Genomic DNA, 24,361 nt, shown 5'->3' with positions numbered 1-24,361 from the left:
TTAATACATGTTTTTCTTCTGTCTTTTTTTTACTTATCCCCTGTCTTTCTCTTTCTCACACAAGAGGTAGCTGCTAAGTAAAATAAAATTATTCCTTCTATCCAGAGTATAGAAGTGCAGTGCTTTTGATAATTTGGTGTCTGCTTTCTTCATCTTTTGTGTTGCTTGGATCAAATAACCAAACTGTTCAGTGCTTTTAATGCTGGCCAACTTATCCTTATATTATCAAAAGTTTACAGTACCCAGATTTTCTGGTTTGTATGACATATACTAGATCTAGTGTTTATATCCTGGAAGATGGAATCTTTTTCATCTGCTTGGTTTGTTGGTCTATACCAGAACCTTTTTGATGGTGGTGTTATTAAAATGTATCTTTGTCTGCTCTTTTTCAACATATCTACCTCCTCATACATTATGGACATCAGAGCGTGTGAAAATATATTTGATATACCCACACCCTCACTTCCTTCCTTTTTCTGCTGCCATTCCTTCCAGAAGGAGCCATATCATACTGTATTAATATTCCAGTATAATAGTAAATAATTTCAATGCAGTAGTTGATGAAAGCAAGACTGAGATTTTTTTTATCTAAAGAAGGTTTTCTGAAACATCTTTTCTGTTAACAGTAGTGTCTCCAACTTCCTTTAACTATTTTAAGGTGCTCAACCTATTCATTGCCTTGCTGCTGAGTTCATTCAGTACTGACTCCTCAATGGGACAAGAGGAACCTGGACAAATGACTAAATGTCAGATTGCCATTGCACGGATTCACAAGGGCTTGCAGTCTGTGAAGGACAGAATTTTGGATCATTGTGGCAAAATAATGAAACAAAACTTCAGAACAACAGCCAAAAAAAAGACTTCGGTGAAAATGTCTGCCAAAGACATAGGGGAAAATAACTATACCATGACAGATGTCAGAAAGGATGTAGGCAACAATTGCTTTGACATAGGGTATTACAATACTGAAGAAAGTTCCTCAGTAACAAGGAAATATGAAGAATTTTTAACAAGTCCTAGTAGCTGTGTTCCCATTGCAGTAGCAGAGACTTACGATGAAGGTGATGATAAGCACAGTGTATGCACAGAAATAGAATACAGAAAACAGGTAAGAAATATTAATATTTGAAAAATTATTGTAATTTGCATCTGTAAATGTAATCTTGAAGACTCAACAGTAAATGTTATCCCTTCTGTCATTTCTGCCATTTTACTTTCTTTGTTCTAGTAGCTTCAAAATGCAAGAGCTACCAAATAGTCTTAGTTATTCAATAAGAGATATTGAATATCCACTTTTTTATCATTCTTCTCACTGATAGCCATAATTCTGCTTTTGTCTGTTTTGTTTCCATTTATTGCTGTCAATTGCTAAATGAAGTTTGATCAAGACAGACATTCTTTCTTTTTGTCTCCTTTGCCTTACAGATGGCACCTGGAATTTTTGGAAGGCAGGCCTCTTGTGTTGCTTATAGGTTGCTTCTCAGTTGCATGGAATCCAAAGGGAATGCAAATAAAAGCTTCACCTTAAAAAAATATTTTCTTAATGTTTTTTTTAATCCCCTATTCACCTCTATGATACTTTGGACCCCCCTTTATATCTCTTGATTTTGTTGTGTTGGGCAGGATTAAGCTCAAGTCTTAGGCACTTAAATACAGATACCCAAATACAGATTTCTGCATGTGAACGAGGTGTTTATGCTGCCATGATAGTCAATAACGGTGCAATTCATTTGCCCGTATGTAAGCATTTAGGATATTTGAGATACTTCAGGTGTCTGTCCCATCTGCATGGGACTGACAAATAAGTCATAGGAGCTATAAGAACTCTTTTTGGCATCTGGAGGCCAGGGGTATGTAGAAACACCTCAGATGACACTAGGTATCAGCCACAATTAGATTAATCCATTTAGATGTCTGAATCTCAAGATTCCACATATTACTCACCTCATAGATGTCAAGTACCATTTGAGGTGCTGGATTATCTCCTATGGCTTCTAAATGCACCTCCAAAAAGGTGTCTAGCAGTTTCTGTAGATCTTGTGCTGTATTTAACTATGCCATGTGTATGTCTTAGGTACCCCTAGGTATCTTAAAAGACACTAAGCAGTTTATGGTGAGCAACTGAATTAAACCCTTTGTGTCCTCAATGTGTTCAACAGTGTCCCTTGCTGCTTGTCCATGTTACTTGTATGTTGCCCACTTTTGCACTGCATGTTTTCTCCCATTTTGCTTTCTTGATTATTTTTTTCCTTATTTTTGCTTTCTTTTCTTCTCCCTAATGACGTGTTATACTTTTAATAAAATGGAATTTTACCTGATTACTTTTCTTTGAGGAGGTTAATGTGTCTTAATGAAATTCGGTTTGTGACAGCTTCATTACTTTTATTGTATGTGATGTGATTGCTTAGAAAGGATATGAATGCTGATTTGAGTATGATGAGCTATCTGCATCAGTGCATTTTAGTTCAGAATCATTGGGTCATGCTCCAAGATTCTTATTCCTGTATAAATATTTTTGCCTATAGAAGGTAAGGGTGATACCTTTTAGCCCTCTGACAGTACTGCAGCTGTATATGAAACATCCAACTGTAGTTTCAGCTCAGCTCAACGCACAAGGACCTCAAGTTAATTTCTTTTAGAAGCCTGCCTTATTCACAGCCAGTAGTAATAAGAAGCAGCAGACTCCAACATATCTTCCGTACAATCTTTTGTCAGAAGGTGAACAAAGAAAAATATTAACCCTTCTCAGACCTCTACTAAAGGAAGTACCAATAGAAGCTGGCTTATTCAACAGAAGAATGAGCTGTTTTGCAGGTTCTTCACATAAAGCAAGATAGAAAGCCTCTTACAGAAAGTAGCTTATGATTTTCATTTAAGTCTTTTTATTAATTTCTGCTTATTTCTCCATCTACCACATTCAAGTAGGAATGAGCTTTTCTAAGATGTTGCAACTGTACTTTTTTCTTCATAGGTAGAAGTGATGGTGTAAGCGTGTGGCATTATGGGGTTTAGCTCATCTAAAAACCACATCCAAATGTGTGAGCAGCAAACTCAGGTAGAACACCAGGCTTTGGTGACTACTGTACCTAGATTAGATTGTTAAAGATTATCTTTTATGAGTGTCAGTTGTGTTATGATTGTGATATCACCATATTTTAAATCTGTCAGAACAGGTATGTGAGCTCAAAGTGCAGTTACCTAGTGTTCTGCCAGAGCAGAAATGTCAAAAGCAAGTGCTATTTTTGGATAGTTTATCATATGGTCAGCATCTAGGTGGACTGGTAGGATCCATTTTTTATGTTTTTGTTCATAAGAGGAGGCATTGTCAGCAGAATATCTTTGGACAAATTCTCAAAGGAGCAGAAATTGCTGATCACCTTAGAATCATCTGTGGCTACTTGAAATATCTTGTCCATGCTGCAGTAGAATCTGGTATTGCTTGGAATTTGTGGTGGCAAAAGGATTGAAAGCTGATTGGGATCCACTAGCTCTTCTGCCTGTAACTAGAAACATGAGACTTTTAGGGTCCAGCTGCAAAGGTTGCTACTGAGTCAATTCATCAGAACTTAGGAAATTGGATGCAGGAATCCATCAGTGGGCTAAATGTAGATCTTGAGGAATGATACATTTCCACAGTGTAACCACAGGGCCACAGTATTTGAAATTGAGGAAGAAACCATTCTTTTACATGCCTTTTAGGGATATCATTTAATTATCTGTAAAAAGACAAACATGCTAAATTTTGTGAATGCTTTAAATTCTGTTAAAGAATTTTGACTCTTAAGAAAGACTGTCAGGAAGAAAAATGTGGAAAATCAATTGTTTTCCATTATTTCATGCAGGGAGACAGATTAAGACATAGAGAGCTGTGCCGGAGTTCAAGTGGTTTCAGTCAGATTTCTGGGACTTCTGAAACTATAAGTGGTTTTTCAGAAACACACCAAAGGAAGGAGCAAAAAGAGGTAATTATAACTTTTATCATCTTGTGGAATATGCTAGAGATTAAAATTGTCACAGCAGTGGTCTCATTCAGCAATGACAGGACAAACTGGGCTTTTCTGAAGAGTAGCAAGTATGATCCCTGTGAAGATGGTACATCTGTCTAGATGTGATAATAGTTTAAAGCATGGAGGTTTGTCTCTCATAAGCAGCCATGGCTAACAGTGTAACTTAATATATTATTTTGTACAAAATAAGTAAACAGAAATTAATCAAGAAACACACTTTTATACATACTATTCATTTTTATAGATAATTCTGTTTGCTGTCATCCTTGGATGCAAAAATTTGTTCTCCAGAAATGGTTCCCAAAACAACCATACTTTTTCTGGTCTAGGAACTTAGCTTTTTCTAATACAGTACAGTTCCCCATCAAAAAAGATGAAGAATCATGGCTTGCCTCCAGTGACCCAGAAAATTAAATGGAAGTTCGGCAACTTTGTGGATTACTACCTCCAAAAGTCAAATCACTTTAGCATTTTCTGGTTTTAGATAAAGTTGCCGGAAGTTTTGTTTGTCATACATTATTTAATTATATTTATATATAAAAAATTTAAAATATTAAAATGCTGATGAATTTAAATAATTCCATTCTTGTCTATGTTGAAGATTCCCTAGGACCTTAAGTTAGGTAGAGCAGCATGGCTGTCAACAAAGGCAGTTCTCCCTTCTTCTGGCTTCTCATTCTTATTCCTATCCTCATGCCTTCCCTTTCTATATGTCATACAGGGCACTTACTTACTTAAACTTCATGGCTGATAGATTGCTTTATTCCTTTTTCTTTATACTCATTTTCCTTATTGTCTTTAGCTTTATAGGCTTGTAGGTTACTTACCAATGACTGCAATTCTTTGAGATATGTAGACCACACATACATTTCTTTCCTGCTAGGTGTCCTGGTTTCAGCCGGGATAGAGTTAGCTGTCTTCCTAGTAGCTGGTACAGTGCTATGTTTTGAGTTCAGTATGTGAAGAATGTTGATAACACACTGATGTTTTCAGTTGTTGCTAAGTAGTGTTTAGTCTAAAGTCAAGGATTTTTCATCTTCTCATGCCCAGCCAGCGAGAAAGCTGGAGGGGCACAAGAAATTGGCACAGGACACAGCCAGGGCACCTGACCCAAACTGGCCAACGGTGTATTCCATACCGTGTGACGTCCCATCTAGTATAGGAACTGGGAAGTGGGGGCAGGGAATTGCCACTCGGGGACTAGCTGGGTGTTGGTCGGCGGGTGGTGAGCAATTGCACTGCGCCTTCCCGTCTTCAAGCCTTTCGAGACATGGTTTGTATCTCTGAAAATGAAAAGAGAATTGGATTAGCATGAAGAAATCAGAGTTTTCTCTAAAGTTGTAGCATAATATAATCTATTCTAAACATTCCTTCCTACAAGTTCAATGTAGATGACTAGAAGAAACCAAGAAACTTAGTAAATTAAAGCCATGGAAGCAAAAAGTAGCTATTAGCCTTTCTGTCCTATTATTTGTAATTTTATTTTGGTAGTTCAGCAACATTAAGATAATGTATATGCTGCAGATTTTTGTGTGTGTGTGTGTGTGATAACCTTCATTTCTTTTAAAACTGGTAACCTTATTAATGAAAAGCAAATAAATTCTCTTCTTTGCCCTTCTCCTGTGCAGAAATGTGATGCTAGTAGTTATTCTGAAGCCAGCACTGTGGATCCAGTTATTCTGGAGATGTTTTCGCAACCTAAAAAGTCACACGTACCTAAGGACTGTTTTGCAGAAGGTAAGAATCTTTTATGTATTGCGGTGACGCCAAATGAGCTAATACTCAAAGATATCTGTTTGGAACATTTCCAAATTGTCAGGAACTGTTTGCCTGAGACACTTGTTTATAAACATAAAAACTCAAATAAATATACCTGAAGCCAGCACAGAAGCAGAGCAGGGTTGGGATGGATGCCTGAACACAGGCATTTAGTACCATATGAGATGCCTGGCAGTATGCAAGAGAACTGCATGAAGCTGGCAGAACTATCACAGAAGCTGTAGAATATCCAAAGAGGCCCAAGATGGTTCTAAATACCTGTGTTCAGGAAGCAAAATGCCAACTTTGGAGTGTGATTCAGTCTTATATTGAGGCACCAGACTGCAGGTATCTGTATATGAGCAAAGGCCCTCAAAGCACTTCTGAAGGGGTAGCTGGAGGTCAGTTAGGATATGTATGTTGGTACCTGGTATCTTAAATGGCACTTCAGCTGAATTTGGCTGAGCTCCAAGTACAGTGGATGAATATCCAGTCAATACAGCTAATGGAATTCAGAGGACTGTACAGCTCATCCCAATGTGGACACCTACCTTTGATTGCCTGAACGGCTCCTTAGACTCCATTGACTCTCATGGTTCAATCCTACTGCCTTTACAGATTAATCAAGAAGTGTGTTTCTGGTACAAAACAGTGAACAGAGAATCTAGTTGTAACATCTCTGCAGTGCAATCAAGTGAAAGAACCAGTAAAAATAATAATTTACTAAACTATTAGTAAGGTGATATCTCTTTTCAAAACAAAAAGAATAAAAGCTTAAAATAAATTAAGCAAGTTTTTTAGATAAAAATAATGGCTTTTTTGTGCCCACAAGCCCCTATAGAAGTGCTTGTGGGCACAAAAGCTTCTCTGCTTTTTCCATGTATGAGTTCCTCTATGAAAAGAGTTTATTTTGGCCTACAAATTTTGTCTTTTCTTTAGTTTTAGATTGTTTCAGCCGCAGCATCACCCCATAGGTAAAACAGCACATTCTTGGTATAGTCTGTAGAAGCTTATTTTAAGATGTCTTACTCTTTTTAGATTCCATATCTCCAAATTTTCCATGGAACCAATACGCTTTTCTTTCTCTTTTCAGGTTGTGTTGAATGTTTCCCGTGTTGTGTAGTGGATATCACTAAGTTTCCAGGCAGAATTTGGTGGAACTTTAGAAAAACCTGCTACAGAATTGTTAAACATAGCTGGTTTGAAAACTTCATAATTTTTATGATAATATTGAGCAGCGCAGCACTGGTAAATTTAATTTAATTTCTCAGATTTTGAATTGATGGAAAGTAAAGGAAAAGAATCATATTTAATAATATTTAATTTATTTCTTCTACTTTCGCATCCCTTTCCCCAGGGAGAGACAAGAGCATAATAAACATATCCCTTAGAAGTTAAAAGGCTCTCCCCTACTTGGATAAGATATTTAAGTATATGGAATCATAATCTTCTTCATAGTTCTTCATGGAACGTAGTTCTTCACACATTTGTGTGCTTAATTAGGAGGCTAAACCAGGGCCCAAAATTACTTAGGAAAGCCTAAAAAAATAAAAGCAGTTCTAAGTTTGAAAGGCAGACTAACTGCTCAGTAAAAAAATTAGATTTAAAATCATCCAAACATTAAGATGATCAGAATCTAAAAGTGAAGTTGGCGGTAAACTTGTAGGTGACTTAATCTTTCATTGCTATTCTGATTATATCCATTTCTACTGAAGGATAAGTGAACTTTTATTTGCTTTGAAAACATATTCACTAAGTCTACTGAAAGTAATTTGCTAAGTAAAACATTATATAGTGCAGAAGGAACATAACCAACTAGTGTGAAAGTGATCTAAATGGTAGATGTCAGAATTTTCCAGATAAAATCTGTTCTGTGTGCATTAAGTTTAGGTTGTTCACTGAACCATAGATTTGAACTGTCTGCTTTAAAATTTCTGTGGCAAAATCTCCAAGGGAACTCCCTGGGATTCCCGTGAGGGCTCTCTGTACTCATGTGGAACCAAACTGAAGTAAGGAAGGAAGCTGAGTTATTATTTAATGTACTGTAGGATCTGGCTGAGTTGAACACAAAACTAGTTGCTATCCAGATGCAAAATAACAAAACAATAATGATTTCTTTTCATCAAAAATGTATTGTGGTGTTGAGAACTTTCACATTTCTAAGATACTGTTGTCCTCTTGCAAAAAGTGACTTGTCCATTTTCTGTTTGTTTATAAAGTTGTTTGCTGATACGGAATTTCCTGAACCAGCTAGAATGAAGGAATACCATACCATGAGGCAGGTCCATGGCTTGAAAGTAAATTAAATGAGATAGTGATCATAGAAAGAATGCATAGAAAAGTATGTGGTGAGTGCTCAGTGCTCAGAGCAGAGGAGGAGTTAGAAGTTTGAAAGAGCATCACTGCTAATGAACAGGTGATTTCACTAGTAGATGGAAATCAAGGTAGCCAAGGTTAAACAGGGAAAAAGACAACGCTGATTATCAAACTTGCTCAGAAAAAAGGTAGGAAATGGTAAATAGGTTTATGTACATGAATGCTGGGAGTTCTCAACTACCTACAGTCAAATTACTAGTCCTATGGACACAGTGACAGCTCTGCTCTGTAGACATTTCTCCTAATTGCAGCACAATTGAATGACCACCTCTTCAAAGACCACTTGGCTCCAGAAGCAGTATTACTGTTTTCTTACAATGCAGAGCAGAAGTTTTACCAGTTTGTTGGTAACTATACAGAGGAGCATCTCCTCCCTGTGTTTTTTCAGTGGGAATACAAAATGGAAACACAGCAATGATTTTACATGAGTTTATTGTTTCAGGTCTCGCTTGATCTAAACACCTGGTTATGCTCCTGCTCCCCCTTATTGGTGACCTTTTAGACTGGGTTTAGCCTGTCATAAATACAGGGAAGTGAATCAGATCTGCTATAATACCTAAATAATCATCTTCTCGCAGAGCACTGGAGGCACTAGCAGAGGCACTCAGGTGTTTCTGCAAGAAACATTTAATGGTTTGACATGACTGGTGATAACTTGTAACTGTTAAGGCCTGCTGTAGCTGAGCGAATCCTTGCAAAACCATTGAGGTGTCTTTGCTGCCATGCTGCCCTGAACCAAGGGTCTGTGGACCTTCTGGGTCAGTCTCCCATGTAGCACTGTAAAACTGCTATTTCCTTAGAGGGCGTTGACTGTTCATGAACTTATTAAAGAATAATAGCAGAATAAGAGATTTCACAGTCAGGTAAGGAGCTGTTAAGTGAAGAGCTGATGTGGATTGAACCTGCATATGGATTAAAGTTTTGACATCCTCTGTTTGGTCCCTGACATTTGTCACAGACTACAGCCATGTGACTTTGGGCAAGAGAATTGATCTTGCTACGCTTCATTTGCTCTTCTATTAAATAAAGAAGTTGTGTTCCGACATCCCAAGGATGTGAGATGGTCTATTCCTCTTGAGAGGACAGACTCATAAGCTTCTCATTTCAACTTTTTTACTCATCTTATGGCAAAAAAAAAGACAGAAAGTTAGCAGCTGCAGAGGCAATGTCAGAGAAGGGGACCCAGATTTGAATGAGGATAGGAGAAAGAGAAGTTGTTAAATGCCCTGATGTGCTCTAGAGACACACTGAGCTCTTGAGACAGAGCATGAAAGAGAAAGAGGCAAGAGGAGATTTAGTAATTTATATCTAGGAATTGTACGGTGTGGGAGAGGGTGTGGTACAGGGTGCCTTCTGATGTATCCACATAAGTAAGAAAAATTTTAAGTGAAAGTAATGACAGTCATGGATTCGTAAGGGGGAAATAGTGGTGGTGAAAATAGATGGATAGATCATTAGAAATGTTGGCAGCAAAAGAGAAATGAAGTGGAGAAGGAGCTATAAGTTAGGGGAGAAATGGATGAAAGGAAGTATAAAGACATTGTCAGAGGCTTGGTGAGGAAATAATGCAATGTGTTAAAAGGAATTGGGAACAGATTGGCAATATCAAAAACTTAAATTAGCAAGGCAGCAAATATATTAAACACAAGCAAACAATGACATAAACTACAGCAATCAATAAAACATTTTCCTAAACCCTTACTGGCATCAAAATAATGTCATGGTTTAGGTGAAAAACTCCAGGAATGAACAGTTCCAGGTAAGGTGTTTGTCATATTTTTTCATATCTGTATTACAACTCTGCAGGCTGACTAAAGATGACTCCTTTGGAAGGTCTAGGTCTGAAAGACAGTGTTTAATGTGTTTAATTCAAGCTTTATTATGAAGAATTTTAGACCAACACCTTCAAAATTATCCACTAACTTGGAAAGCCAAGACTTTTGGTAGCCACAATTGACCGTCGTCAGATATTTTTTGAAGAAGTGTTGAGTGTAAACAGCTGAAAACATGTGATTTTTCAACCAACTTGTAAAATAAGTACAGTCTCATTTTCAACTTCGGTTTTTACTTCTAAGTATAAAACTAAGTGGTGCTTGCCCATAATTTAATATGAAATGGTTAGAATAAGCCAAACTGTGTATTCTTGTGCAATTTTAAAATAATTTTCCATAAAACTACTGAACTGTTTTAAAACTAAACTCTGAAATTCCAGGCATTTGAAGATATCCACCTGCAAGAGAGAAGAAATGTGAAAATGCTCCTAGAGTATGCTGATATAATATTTACCTACATCTTTTTAATGGAGATGCTTTTGAAATGGGTAGCTTATGGTTTGCACAGTTATTTCACAAATGCCTGGTGTTGGCTTGACTTCATCATTGTATGTGTAAGTATTATATTCAGCTTGTCTCACATTTTGAATTTTGATATTTTCTGTATAGAGAACTACATGTAAAATCTTTGAATAAACACAAGTGTAAAATACAGTTTCCAAAAGCTGTTAAAAATTGCAATCAAAAGAGACTTTAGGACAAAAGTAAATGGAAATTGTAAGTAATAATCAGAAGTCACCTAAGAAAATTTTATTAGGTATCGCTGTCATTGAGGACCATGTTGGTTATAAAAACCTTTTTGAGTGTAGAGAGAGAGTGCAATTAATGATCAGAAGTAAAATTAAAATAAATAAATAAAGACAATAGAAAACTGTGAAGCTGCTGGCAGCTCTGGCATTTAGAAACAGAAAAAAGTAGAGTTGCTTCCTTGAAGGAGAAGAAATTTAGATGGTAAAGGGAGTTGAAAAGTATTGTTGGAAAAATCATCTACTAGAGAGTTAAAGATCTAGGAAAGTATGTTTTGCTTTGCAACCGAAGAAATCCTAGCAATCCTTTATATAGCTATAAAGAGAAATGCTGAAATCATCACTAGTGAGATGGAGGAAGTGTAGTGTTCAATATATACATATTTATTCTGAATTCAGACAAAGTTAAATAATATAATCTTGCCATATAAAAATGAAATATTTTTGCTTGTCAACAATACGCTGGGAAGATACTGAAGTTAAATACTTTAAAATAAAGACATCTAAATAGCTGACTTTCGGTAATGTCAAAGTAGCTATTTAAGTAGTAAGCCTTAAACGTTGTGAAGTACTATGACATTACAACAGAAAAATCTAATATTATGACTATTTACAAATAATATACAGCATGACTTTAGCAATTACAGTTCTGTAATATTAATAGCAGTGCTGTCCAAAACAGAGGAAAAGCATGAAAATATCCAGTGGCTAGACAACAAGACAACAAATTCAAATAGGAAGAGGCAAATCATGAACAGTGAAAAAACCCCCTAATCATTGAAACAATTTTCTAATATTTTCAGTTCATTTTCTCTCTTATGAAAATTTAAAATGAATACTGGATATCTTTTTAAAAATAATTTTTGTTTCCACATCACCGTCATTAAGTTGTGATAAGGAATTACTCTATACACTTCTGAGAATAACTATGCAGAAAATGGGAATGTTTTATTTGAATAATCCTTTCTGGTCTTGTAGTGTATGATATTACCATAGTTACCAATCTTGTTGTTATATTAGCATTCAAAAAAAATTGTATGAACTGGTTTTGGAAAAAAAAAAAAAAGAGGAAGGTTGTTTCAAATTGGAATGAAAGGATTTCATTATTTTTAAAATATTAGGAAAGAATGAAATAAAATTATATTACGATAACTTTGAATCTGTATTTTTTAAATTTGACTTACTGGTCAAAGATACTATAACATTCAGCCTATGACTGTCTACTGACACAAATAAAATATATTTTTCTATACCATTTAATAATCTCAGTTTCAATTCAATGAACACAGCTGTCATTTGTTTCCTGGGGACTAAACACTGTTTCTAAAGACACATCACCTTGTTCCTCTGGGAGTGCCTTGAAATCTCTCAGGACACTTAGAGCATTGAGGCCTCTACGAGCTTTGTCAAGATTTGAAGGGATAAAGGTAAGGATGCTCTGTGTGTGTGTGCATATCTTGTACTAGCTGCATTTGAAGTTTGTGAAAATCACAACTTGAATTTTTTATTTTGGGACTTGATGGCATTAAGATGGTTCAGATTGCCTACTTACATCTTACAGTTGTTATTTTGAAATAATACCTAACACTTTCAGAGAAATTTATAGATACAAATGAAATAAGGAAATTGAATTATAATGTGCTACCACAAGGAATTATTATGTATAGTAATGTGAACACTGGAACATTTTTCCATGTTTCCAGTTTTACTGCAATTTGTAGAACAAACTAAACAAGAATTTTTTTAGACTTGTACTTTTCTGAAACCCATTCTTTGGTTTATCTTAGACAGGGAAAAATTTCATCCAGTATATTTGGCAAATACTTCTGAAAAAAAATGAATATGCTTGAGAAAAATAGGAACCATTTTTAATTACTTGTCAATAGAAAAGAAGCTATATATATAGTTGTTACAGAAAACAAACTGTAATGTGAGGAAAAAACCTGTACTGTGAAAGTTTATCAATCTTCATGGCATAAGAAATGTAGTGGCCACAGTTGTTTCTTAATTTTTTTTCATTGCCTGAGGCAAGAAATTGGGACCTGGGAAAATGGATTCATTAATTCATTGCTTCACTGGAAACTGTTCACTTTTTGTAACTCTTTTTCATAATTCCCCTTCTTTAAACCGCTGTGCTTATATCAGCTCATCTTGACAGTTATCTAGACAGGCTCATGTGCCACATTTCGGATTCTCCAGGGTGGATCCGAAAGATAATCCTTTCAAACTTAAATAGGGTGGGATTTTCTTAATAGGAGAAGTAATTCTTCTAACTCACTTTTAAAAGCTGCTCTGAGTGAACTATCTGGAATCTTTAAAGTTAGTGGGGAGAAGTAAAAAATTGTATACTGCAAATCATCTGACCTGTGTTAGATCACAGAGTGTGATGAGACACTGACTTCAGGCCCTGGGATGGATATGGAGCAAATCCTCCTGGAAGCCATGAAGGACAAGCAGGAATCAGTTAGAAACAGCCAGCATGAATTTAGGAAGGGCAATTTTTGCCTCTCAAACATGATCGTCTTCTGTGATGAGATGGCTGAGGGAGGGAAGAGCCATCTGTGGTCTCAGGTATTGGTTATATCTGATCTGGATAGGTGAACTATAAGCTAGGCAGAAAATTGGCTGAACTGCCAGATTCAGTGTGCAGAGATCATCAGGATGAAGTTCAACTGGCAGCTGGTTACTAGGGGCTCAGAGGTCAGTTCTGGGATCAATACTGCTTCATGGCTTAATTAAGAACCAGAAGAATGTGGTAGAAATTGTCCTCAGCAAGTTCACAGATGATACAAAAGTGGGGGTGAGCAGTTAATACACCGGGGGCAAGGCTGCTCTGCAATGGGAGCTTGACAGACTGGACATTTGGGCTGCAGAAACCTCAGGAAGTTCAGCAAAAGCAAATGCAAAGTCTTGCACCTGAGCCGGAGTAACCACACGTAACTGTGGCACAGTGAGAAATGAGCAGCTTTGCAGAGAAGGACCTGGGGTGGACACCATGTTAAACATCAGTCAGCAGCGCAACAAAGATCTGCCACATATTGGGATGTATTGTCTGGCCAGCACATTGAGGCAATACGCTCTTCTGGTTTTGGCACCTGTGAGACTGAATCTGGAGTATTGTGTCTACTTTGGGGCTCCCCGGTGTAAGACAGTTATTAACTTACCGGAGAATGTCCAGCAAAGTGTCACCAAGTTGGTGAGGGGACTGGAGAGGAGAGGCTGAGAGAATGGACCTTGTTCTGTCTGGAGAAGAGATGGTTAAAGGGAGGATCTGATTGGGATCTGATTAGGTAAGGGATCTAAATGTTGTCTTTAACTACTTAATGGGAGTTTACTCAAGAAACGGAACTAATGTTTTCTGGTAGACCCACAGTGAGAAAATGAGACAGGATGAATTGGCTGTGAGGGATTTTCCAGTTAGCCACCTGGGAAAAAAAATGACAGTATGGGTGTGTAGCATTGCAATAGATGGTCCAGAGAGGTTGTTGAATCTCCACCCTTGGAAAAATTCAGAACTTGACTGGACAAGATGCCAAGCGACTTGGTCTGTGTTGGAACAGCTGATCTTCAGAGGTCCCTTCCGATGTGCTTCATTCTGTGTGTTTCTAGTATACAGATATTATCCAAGGCCAGGATAAAAGGCTCAGAATTTTCTCATAATGATAGCAATGAAACATTTCCAGAGAGGTTTTCACTATGCCCCACCACAGAGTGGTGAAAAATGGTGAAAAGAAATAGATAATAGTCCTCAAATTCCCACTGACAACAAGCGTGGTCCTGCCTGTTGGCATCAATGTGCTAGATTTGAAAATATGAGTTCTTACCACTGCTTGTGTCAGGTGCCTTGATGTCACCAGCACAGACACCAAAAGCTGGAATCCCATTTTCACTGGTACCATTTCTGGAAAAGGCTTACTGCTCATCATGGGTTTGCATTCCTCTTGTCCTCAAGCAAGCCTAAATGAAGGAAGACTGCTGACCAAAACTACTCAGTCTTCTGGAAGCCAAACTTCTCTACTTTATGTGCTGTGTGTGGTCAGTTGCCAGTGGTTATTGGGTGAGGTTCATTTTGTTATGGAAAGCAAGCTATTCTCTTGAAAAACCCCTCCAAGATAAAAGAGAGGGTTATTTATGATATTGTACTAAATGCAGATCATGCAGCCCATTCCCCTATACCTGATTTTTGGATCCTATAGATACTAGAGACTCATAATTTTATTTTATGTATTTCTTTTACCCAAGGATAGTACTGGTTGCCATCTGTTTTACTTCCTTCCTCAAAAAGGCAAGACAGATACCACAGAATTACATGTTAAGACAAGCTTGAAATTGGGCTGAAGGGTGGCTTTACATTTGTCATTCACTAATTTTTATGTGGGTGAGAATCTGCAATAGATACAGAAAAAAAAAAGTGTTTTTCTGGGAAGGTGTTCTATTGAATGTGAATAATTCATTCTTTTCCTTCATTTTATTTATTTAAGGTTGTCGTGAATGCACTCTTGGGAGCTATCCCCTCAATCTTGAACGTTTTGCTCGTCTGTATTGTCTTCTGGCTCCTGTTTAACATTGCAGGAGTAAAATTACTTGGAAAAAAATTTTCGAAATGCATAGTCAAGGATGTAAATATGAGTCTAATTAAAAACAAAGATAATTGTACTTTCTATAATGGATCATGGACAAATAGTGATGTAAACTTTGATAATGTTGCAATAGGATACTTGGCTCTTCTCCAAGTGGTAAGTTCTATAAAAACATGCTCAGTTTTATTTTCCTTCAAGGAAATGTGTTGAGCAGCCCAACCATGGGACACCACTACGCTTCTGTTTATCTCACTGAAATTGTGGATTTTTTTAGCTTCCATAAATATTTTTCTTATTTATAAGCTGCTCAGTTCCTCCAAAAGAACACTTTAGCATATGCAACCTTGTGTTAAAATCAAGCACTGTTTCATGGCTTTTCAATTTTTTTTTAAATTTTGATTAACATACTAAGCCTAAAATAGTCTGCATGTTACCAGATTTAAAGTTATTCTCATTTTATTTAGTAAAAGTTATTTCAGAGTGGATAAGAAAGAAAAAGCATGATGCAGTTTATTTATATATTTTTTTCTTTTATTGTATAAGTCGTGAACTATTGGGATGCTAATTTACTGATCTCCCTTCTACCACAACAGAGGAGAGAAAGGAATTTTTAAAAGTGCATGTTATCCCTGTATCTTTTCTAGATGAAGTTCTTTTCTTTGTATCCTCCAAAGTGTTCTATGATTCTGCAGAGTTGCTAAAAATTGCAGGAAGAAATCGTCTGCTGTTTTCTTAGACTTTGTTATTATCCTTTTAGGATATATTTGCTAGTTAAGCTGAAACTTTTACTGCTTTTTCAAAAAGCAGAGAATTTACAAAAAATTCAATTTAACAAGAGCTAACATGAAAACACATTTCACAGGATTCATGGCATTTTTTTTTCTTTTCTGGAAATATATATTTTTTTTTCTCTTTACTAAACTCCAGTGAATCATACTTCCAAACAGATCTTTAGAAGTGATGCACACTTTTTATAGCACACTGGTCACTTTTCCACAACTATTAACACATCTATATTAGCTCTACCTAATTTTTTAAAAAATCTTTTTTTAGTGATAATAACCTTAATAATGCATTTTTTTCAGGCAACTTTTAAAGGTTGGATGGATATTATGTATGCAGCAGTGGATTCACGTAAGGTATGTCACTAAAATGAAATTTTAGTTCTTTTCCCTTTCCTTCTTTCCTTTTCTATCGATACAATTCATTTTTCAGCTTTGTTTGCAATATCAAGTCAGAAATACAAGCAGATGAGTGCATCAAATTACACAGTGAAACAATAATCCTTGGAGGACCAAAGACATGGAACTTAGACAAAAGAAAACTGGTCAAAATAGAGTGATGCCACACAAAAACCTACTATATCAAGAATGCAGAGGGCAAGATGTTGCAAGTTTTGGACAAGTCTGTTTTGGGAACAGAGTTCAGAAGGTCGTGGGGGGACTGTGCCTCTGAAGCAAATTTTCTTCTTTTTGGAATGTGTACAGTAGCATTAAAATGGCATGCATCTTTAGCAGTTATTTCTGGAGGTTTTCTTCCCTATATTTGACATCCTTACTATTTCTTCCCCATTTTCTTGTGCTGTTTCTCTCTCTCTCTCTAGTACAGTGTGTTTTAACTTTTCTATGTTTAATTTAATTTGCTTTTTCCTTATTCATTCAAGCGCTGTAGTCTTGAATGTAGTGAAATCACTGCTAATTAAAAAGATCATAGAATCATAGATTCACAGAATGGTTTGGGTTGGAAGGGACCTTAAAGTTCATCTAGTTCCAACCCCCCTGCCATGGGCAGGGACACCTTCCACTAGACCAGGTTGCCCAAAGCCCCGTCCAACCTGGCCTTGAACACTTCCAGGGATGGGGCAGCCACAACCTCTCTGGGCAACACGTTCCATGTTCTGAGCTGCAGACGCACACTGCCAGGTTGTGTTGAGCTTCTTGTCAACCAACAGCCCCAAGTCCTTCTCCACAGGGCTGCTCTCAGTCCACTCATTGCCCAGCCTGTATTTGTGCTTGTTCCTTGTAGGGCTGATCGTAGTGAGCTGGCTTTTTAAAACTGCTTCTTGTCTAGGATGGCCGTTCACCATTATGTTTAGTCTGAGCTGTTTTTCTAATCTAGGCATTCACAGTATCACTTCTGTTTGGAACTGTTTATTGTTTATTTAAGAATTTGCTAGAGCTGGATTTAGCTATATATCCTTGTAATTATCTTTACAAACAGTAACAAGACAGAACAAGGCAGTTGTTCTACTTGTACATCTGAAAATAAAGATTTAAATGTGTAGAAATAATTTATCCCTCCTGACAATAAAAAGATTTGTTACTAGAAGTAGGAAATGATAAAGCTGTGATTATCTGATTTTTACCAATATTATTTTTCTGTTTTGATTTTTTTAACAGATAGATGAACAGCCAGAGTTTGAAGCATTCTTAGCCATGTATATGTATTTTGTGATTTTCATTATTTTTGGATCTTTCTTCATGCTGAACCTTTTCATTGGAGTGGTTATCAGCAATTTTAACCAACAAAGGAAAAAGATAAGTACTACATGAGCTAATTCAGGGTATCTTGTAATCCCAATTTGATTAAGTGAATGCTAGTTTGACACCTATATGTCTAACATTTTCAGATAACTATTTGACTGGAGAAATCTAAAATAATATTTTTAGATACCAGGTTTTGAAAATAGGAGTCCCCTTTTCCCAAAGATTTTAGTAATTTATCTGTAAATTCTATTTTCGTGCCAAGTCCTTGATTTGTTCTAAGTAGGAGGACAAGGAGGAAGGAGTGGGTAGTTTTAGAGAACAGAAGCCAAAGAAAGTTATGCAGACTTTGCTACAGGAGAGTGGAATTCTCTGGAAAAAGTAACCACTGTTTTCCTGGTAAAGATACTTGAAAAGATCTTGTTAATCAGAACTTCTTCTAAAACTAGCTACATTTAAAAAGTCCCGGCGTCAATAAAATAACCCTACAGATTAATTTACTGGGGTTTTTAAAAATTTCTGCACTGAGATCCACACTGTGGCCCCAGGAAGAGGCCATCTAGAAATTTAAAGGTTTCTTAAAGCCCATGAAGCACTGACTGCTTCCACTTTTCTCCTCATAGTTGTTAGATTCCCTGTTCTTTTTATTCTGTAAGGAATGGAAGGCAAAATCTTGTAATGGAAAATGCAACAACCAAAGAAAAGCAAGTCAACCTTCCCCGGTATACTTTAGCTTCTTTGTCCCAAGCTTATTTGTCAATTGAGTTCTCTCCCTGATTCATTTAGGGGCTTAAAGTATCCACAATATCAAGGGAAATTGAGTCAATTAATCCACTTGGAAGTCTTAAAACAAATAAGCATCTTGCTCATTAAAAAAACAGCACAAAAGCAGACCTCAACAGGAGGTTTACAATTTCAAGGATCACGTTTGGAAGGCAGAATCTCTCCAGGCGCCATTTATTATTTCCATTGGCTGACTTACACTCCAGGTGTCAAAGAATTACTGCCCTTGCTAGAGATAGGTAGCAATAAGGCCCACAAGAAATTCTGCTCTCTGCATTTGAACAGAGGAAGGATATGTAGGGGTTGAGGAACAACAGTCCAACTTCACTATAATAATTTCCTTTTATAACAAAGTCCCAGTTATAATAATCCCAACAGACAGAAACAACACTGGTTAAGTAGCTAATGAGCCTGAACAGTTACTAGAAGTTGATGTGGATGTAACACTTTTTTTTCTTTTCTCAGTACATGCTGTAAGTGGGCATTTTTTTCTTTTTCATTTCTTTGCTGCTTCTTGGGGTTTTTCATTGAGATTCCATATAGTGAAATTAAACTGAATTTTCAGAGGTCTTGCCGGAGTGATTCAAAGTGCAGATGCCCTACTGAACATTGTTACATGTTTGTTTTACAAAACGCTAATCATTAAATTCTTTTATGATGAGTGGCTTCTCCTGAATACTCAGTTCAAAGTGATTACTAAGTAGTACAGGTGGTGTAGATGATAATAAGATGAGCACCAGAAATTCATTATCAAGGCCGCCCTGTAGAACTTGGTTCCAAAGTGCTTATTCATAATCCTCCATTTACTTGCTAGCCCAGCAATATACTTCTGTTCCTACCTTTCTCAAAAATAGAAATGGAAAATATTTTATTTGTTGATGAGTCTTGTAATTTTTAAAGTAAGAAATAGATTTGTAAAACTTCAGAAAGGATCTCACAGTTGAGGAAACTGATTCAGGAACACTGCCTAGACTAGACTTTCACAATCAAACCCTGATCGGCTTTTTGCAGTACATCTTATCAAAGAACAAGGGGAAAAGGAGAAATGGTGAAGACACATTTTGTCTCTGTGCTCTCTTAGATCCCACTCGCAACAGCTGTACCTTTTTTTACATAAACTTGCTGGTGTTTATTTAGCTGACTGCTTAAACTTCAGCTGAACAACAGTATTCTTTCCCTTTACTTAGGTGGAAAAGATCTATTTTTGACTGAGGAACAGAAGAAGTACTATAATGCCCTAAAAAAACTTGGATCTAAGAAACCTCAAAAACCCATCCCAAGACCGTTGGTAAGACCATCTTAACTAGAATATGATAGAAGATATAAATATGGTGACCGTATTTAAACTCAGTGGCCAGGCATCTGGAAATAAACTTCATGTTAAAGCCCATCATCTTCCTCATTCAATATAGTATTTACATTTTACTCTCTTTTTCTTAATTCCATCCAATGCAGCCTTTCTTTGTGAGTATTAATTAAGGAAATTTACAGCCTATTTCTCACCTATTCAAATATATAACCTATTTATAAATGTTCGTATTAAGTATTTGATATTCATAACGATCTTGGTTACTTAAGTTGCATAATACTGCTTCTGCAACTAGATTGGATTATTGCAGGTGAGAATGAAGAGTGAGTAGTACATGCCTCATGGCTGTTATTTACTTTTAAATAATCTTATGCTTCATTTCTTATAGTTTCTTAAATTTACTTCCAGGCCTGTCTTCACAGAGTAACTATTCAGTTTTTCTTGCTTAAGACATTTTAATTAGAAACGCTTATCCTAAAATGTCTGCCTCAATAAGTATTTCTATTAAAAGAGCAATCACAATGTACTCTGAATGTTTTCCTGCTGTATATTTTTTTTCTATGGAAATGTGGTTGCATGATACCTGAAAATACTTAGCCAAGTACTTTCTTTGAAGGTCTAAAGAAATCACCTAAAAATGCTTCTAGTAGCTTATTGTTAAATTTATATTCTCTTAAATTCTCTTTCTAAGCACAAATTACTGATTAATATTTGAATGTAGCCTGGGTCTTAGAAGTAGCATTAAGCAGTTCTTCTCGTTCTCTCCACAGAATGTGTTCCAAGGATTACTGTTTGATATAGTATCGCACAAAGCATTTGACATTACGGTTGTAACTTTCATCTGTCTAAATATGGTCATTATGATGGCAGAAGGTAGCCAGGATGGCATCAAGGATATTCTTAATAAAATCAACTATTTTTTTGTGGCGGTATTTACTGGGGAATGTGTCATAAAAATATTGGCCTTAAGACATTACTTCTTCACCAGTGGCTGGAACATATTTGATTTAGCTGTTGTGGTCCTTTCACTAGTTAGTAAGTATCAATCGTTATTAGATCAGGTAATGTGTCTTACCAATACTAAGCCGAATTTCAGTATGAAGTAGCAACTTACATATATCAGATAAACAAATTCCAGATCCATTGTACTTTTTCAAACCATATGCTAAGTGATTCTTTCTAAAAGGATGTATTTTTGTTTTCCCTTATATTTTTGCAGAGTACTAAAAGGTAAATGGATAGTTTTCAATTTTTTTTTTAAAGTATGAGTTTTATTGAGTAATTAATAGAATAGGAATTTAATGCAATACATCTTTTCTAAGTTATTGTACTTAAACTGTTGTCTTAATGTTTTTATGCTTTTGATTTACATGTAATTACGTGAACTGTTGTTTGCATAGTAAAAGTAAATTCAGGTTAAAAATACTGTATGAAAATAATTTGTATGAAAAATGGGAAAGATTTATTTCATTTTCCAGGACTTTCTTTCAAGAAGGCAGATCCTGAAGGCTGATTTAGAAAGCTCAGGAAAATTTCATTGCTCAACACCATTCTAAATCTGGGCCACTATTTGTGACTGTGAAAAGTCTTATTAAAACTGGCTTGGTTTTGGTTTGCTTTTCAAGTAAGACTAGATGCTTGTCGTTTCTTCTACAAAGGGTCATATATAGCTTTAGTTTCTTGTGCAATTTATTTGATCTGTGCTTCCTACTCATGCTCAGGTTATATCATAAAGGATGGGAAAGAAAAATTGATCTGAGTTCTCTGCTTCATCCCTAAGCTCAGTACCCCTTTGCTACCCCATGCAACCCAGAAAAATGCTGACTTCTTAAGCCTTCTGTTTGTAATCATTTACATTCCTACTGTATCATTACTCTGATAGCAGGACATTGAATGAGGTGTGATGGAGGACGAATACTGAAAGACAGTTTTCCTTTATTTTCTTGTCACTCTTCTCTGATCTCATTCAAGTACCAAGCATTAATGCAAGTCTCACATTTAGCGTGTGGCTTAGGCCCGTAGAAGCAGCAATCAAACAGCAGCTAGGAGACAAGCCCCATAGCTTCCAGCACAGGAGCTGAATGGGTTTAAAAGGATTTTTTTAAGTACTTAAGCAATGCGTAATTTCATCCCCTGAATTAGAGAAATCTGGGAGAATGCAGTTTCCAAACTATATATAATCTTGATACCTCTTTAATATTTAAATGTATTACAACTTGTCTTTCTTTCCTTTTGTAAGCTCTTTTGTAAGCAATTGCAGTATTGATGATAATGTTTTTGTTGGAAGTGGTGTAATATGATCAATGTTACTTTCAACACCTAAAGCATAGAATGTAACAAGATGGACATAAATAGGGAATTTCAGTGATATGGCTTGACAACATTTTGTTTTTTGTTTCATTTCAAAGGTATTGGACTTTCTGAAGGCTTTCAAAGTTTCTTCTCTCCTACACTTTTGAGAATTTTTCGTTTGGCACGAATTGGCCGAATCCTGAGATTAGTTCGAAAAGCTAGAGGAATTCGAACTCTTCTCTTTGCATTACTGATGTCTCTTCCTGCACTGTTCAACATTGGTCTTTTGCTTTTTCTGGTTATGTTCATTTATGCCATTGTGGGCATGACAAACTTTGCCTGTGTTGGCTGGGAAGGTGGGATTGATAACCTTTTCAACTTTCAAACCTTTGATAGTAGCATTCTCTGTCTCTTCCAAATTACAACATCAGCTGGTTGGGATGGTCTTTTGGTCCCTCTGTTAAAAGGATCTGATTCATGTGCTCCCAACTTAAATTTAACACGTGAACAGAGAAAAACTTGCACAAATAAGGAGGTTGGTATTTTATTTTTTGTAAGCTATGTCATTATATCATTTCTTATTGTTGTAAATATGTACATAGCTGTCATTTTAGAGAACTTTGGTGTTGCCACTGAAGAAAGCACAGATCCTCTTTGTGAGGATGACTTTGATATGTTTTATGAGACCTGGGGAAAATTTGATCCTCAGGCAACACAGTTTATTGAATATTCTGCTCTTTCAGACTTTGCAGATGCTCTGGCAGAACCCTTACGCATTCCAAAGCCTAATAAAATTCAGCTCATATCCATGGACCTCCCTATAGTTAGTGGAGATAAGATTCACTGCTTGGATATCTTGCTTGCTTTCACTAAAAGGGTCTTGGGAGAATCTGGAGATTTGGATGGTCTTGAATTGCACATGGAAGAAAAATTTATGGCTGCCAATCAATCTAAAGTTTCGTACAAGCCAATTACCACTACCCTTAAAAGAAAACAAGAGGAGGTATCGGCTCTTATTATTCAAAGGGCCTTCAGGAGATATTTGATGCAGCGTTCTTTTAAAAATAAATCTTTCTTATACCGTCATAAACACTATAACAGCGCTGTCTTTGAAGAAGAAACACATGAGAAGGAAAGTCTTATTGCATCAATGCTTAACAAAAATAATGTTAGGAAGCTAGATAAATCACAGACTACATCTTCCATATCTCTCCCTTTATTTTATGATGGTATTGCTGAAACAGATAGTGATAACGTGGACATGTAAGGTTGCCCCAGGCTGCAGCATTTTTGATTAAACCAATGTCAGTTATTTTTAGATGGAGAAAATGTTTTGATCCCACAGCATAATACTCTAAATTTAGAATAATGATGACAGCCTTTAGAATATTGTGATTGTTCAATTTTGCAAATGCTCCTTAAAACAATTGAGATTTGAACAACTATGTCATAAATATTAGAGGAAAATCAAACCATAGTATTTTTTTCCTCAGCTGCTGAAGTAGGTGAGTTAATTTTTACACCTGTCATTTTTTGTATTACTTCATATTTCTGTGTTTACAGAAGAAATCTGTAAAAGATCAGTTGTAACTGTAATATGATTTATAAGCACACAAGGCTGTAGAACAATGTATATCTCTTTAGGGATAAAGCCTGGTTTGAAAAATTGGTTATTGTAGCAAAATTTAATAATTAATGCATTTTCTGTAAAAGAGCTCACTCAAAACACTTGAGTTTAATCAGCCACTAATTTCTATGTTGTTTGGGACCATCTTCCTCCTAGTGCCTTTGGATGGATTTGTTTATGCTTAAGAATTTTTGAGGTATCTTCACACGTGCACCTAAATGGATTTAACATATCATCCTCAGGTGTCTGTGCTTGAAAGTTGTATATAATTTGTTCTTTGTATCATTCAGTGTATGAAAATTGTGATAATAATAGTTACCAAAATCAAAGGTTGTTATGCAAGAGGTGTTGTTTCCAGAAAGTCTTAAGGATTGTTGTACATCAAATTTCATCATTATGCTTTCTCCAAATGTCATAGAAAGTATTACTTAGTAATCTGAAAAGCAGCTCATGGTATATCTTATGAGACAACATTTATTAAAATTAGAGAAAGTATTTAATTGGTTCTGAAAAAAAATGTGCAAACAATGTGTATTAATATTACTTTTACTGTATTTTTGCAGTTTAG

General features: G+C 36.1%; 1 protein-coding gene across 1 annotated transcript in view; it reads left to right on the top strand.

Annotated features, from left to right (window-relative positions):
* LOC104829076 (sodium channel protein type 5 subunit alpha-like) overlaps positions 1-23,433 on the top strand; it is a 56,241-nt gene extending 32,808 nt beyond the window's left edge. The window contains 12 exon segments of the mRNA XM_010563137.1: positions 659-1,108; positions 3,843-3,962; positions 5,636-5,744; positions 6,859-7,013; positions 10,354-10,561; positions 12,058-12,146; positions 15,201-15,455; positions 16,385-16,438; positions 17,699-17,840; positions 19,753-19,853; positions 20,645-20,909; positions 22,283-23,433. Of these exon segments, the coding sequence (XP_010561439.1) occupies positions 659-1,108; positions 3,843-3,962; positions 5,636-5,744; positions 6,859-7,013; positions 10,354-10,561; positions 12,058-12,146; positions 15,201-15,455; positions 16,385-16,438; positions 17,699-17,840; positions 19,753-19,853; positions 20,645-20,909; positions 22,283-23,433 (3,099 nt within the window).
* The last annotated feature ends 928 nt before the right edge of the window (positions 23,434-24,361 follow it).

This window comes from Haliaeetus leucocephalus, unplaced genomic scaffold (genome assembly GCF_000737465.1).
Source record: "Haliaeetus leucocephalus isolate CR32 unplaced genomic scaffold, Haliaeetus_leucocephalus-4.0 Scaffold0, whole genome shotgun sequence".
NCBI lineage: Eukaryota > Metazoa > Chordata > Aves > Accipitriformes > Accipitridae > Haliaeetus > Haliaeetus leucocephalus.
This window is presented reverse-complemented; position numbering and strand designations above follow the sequence as displayed.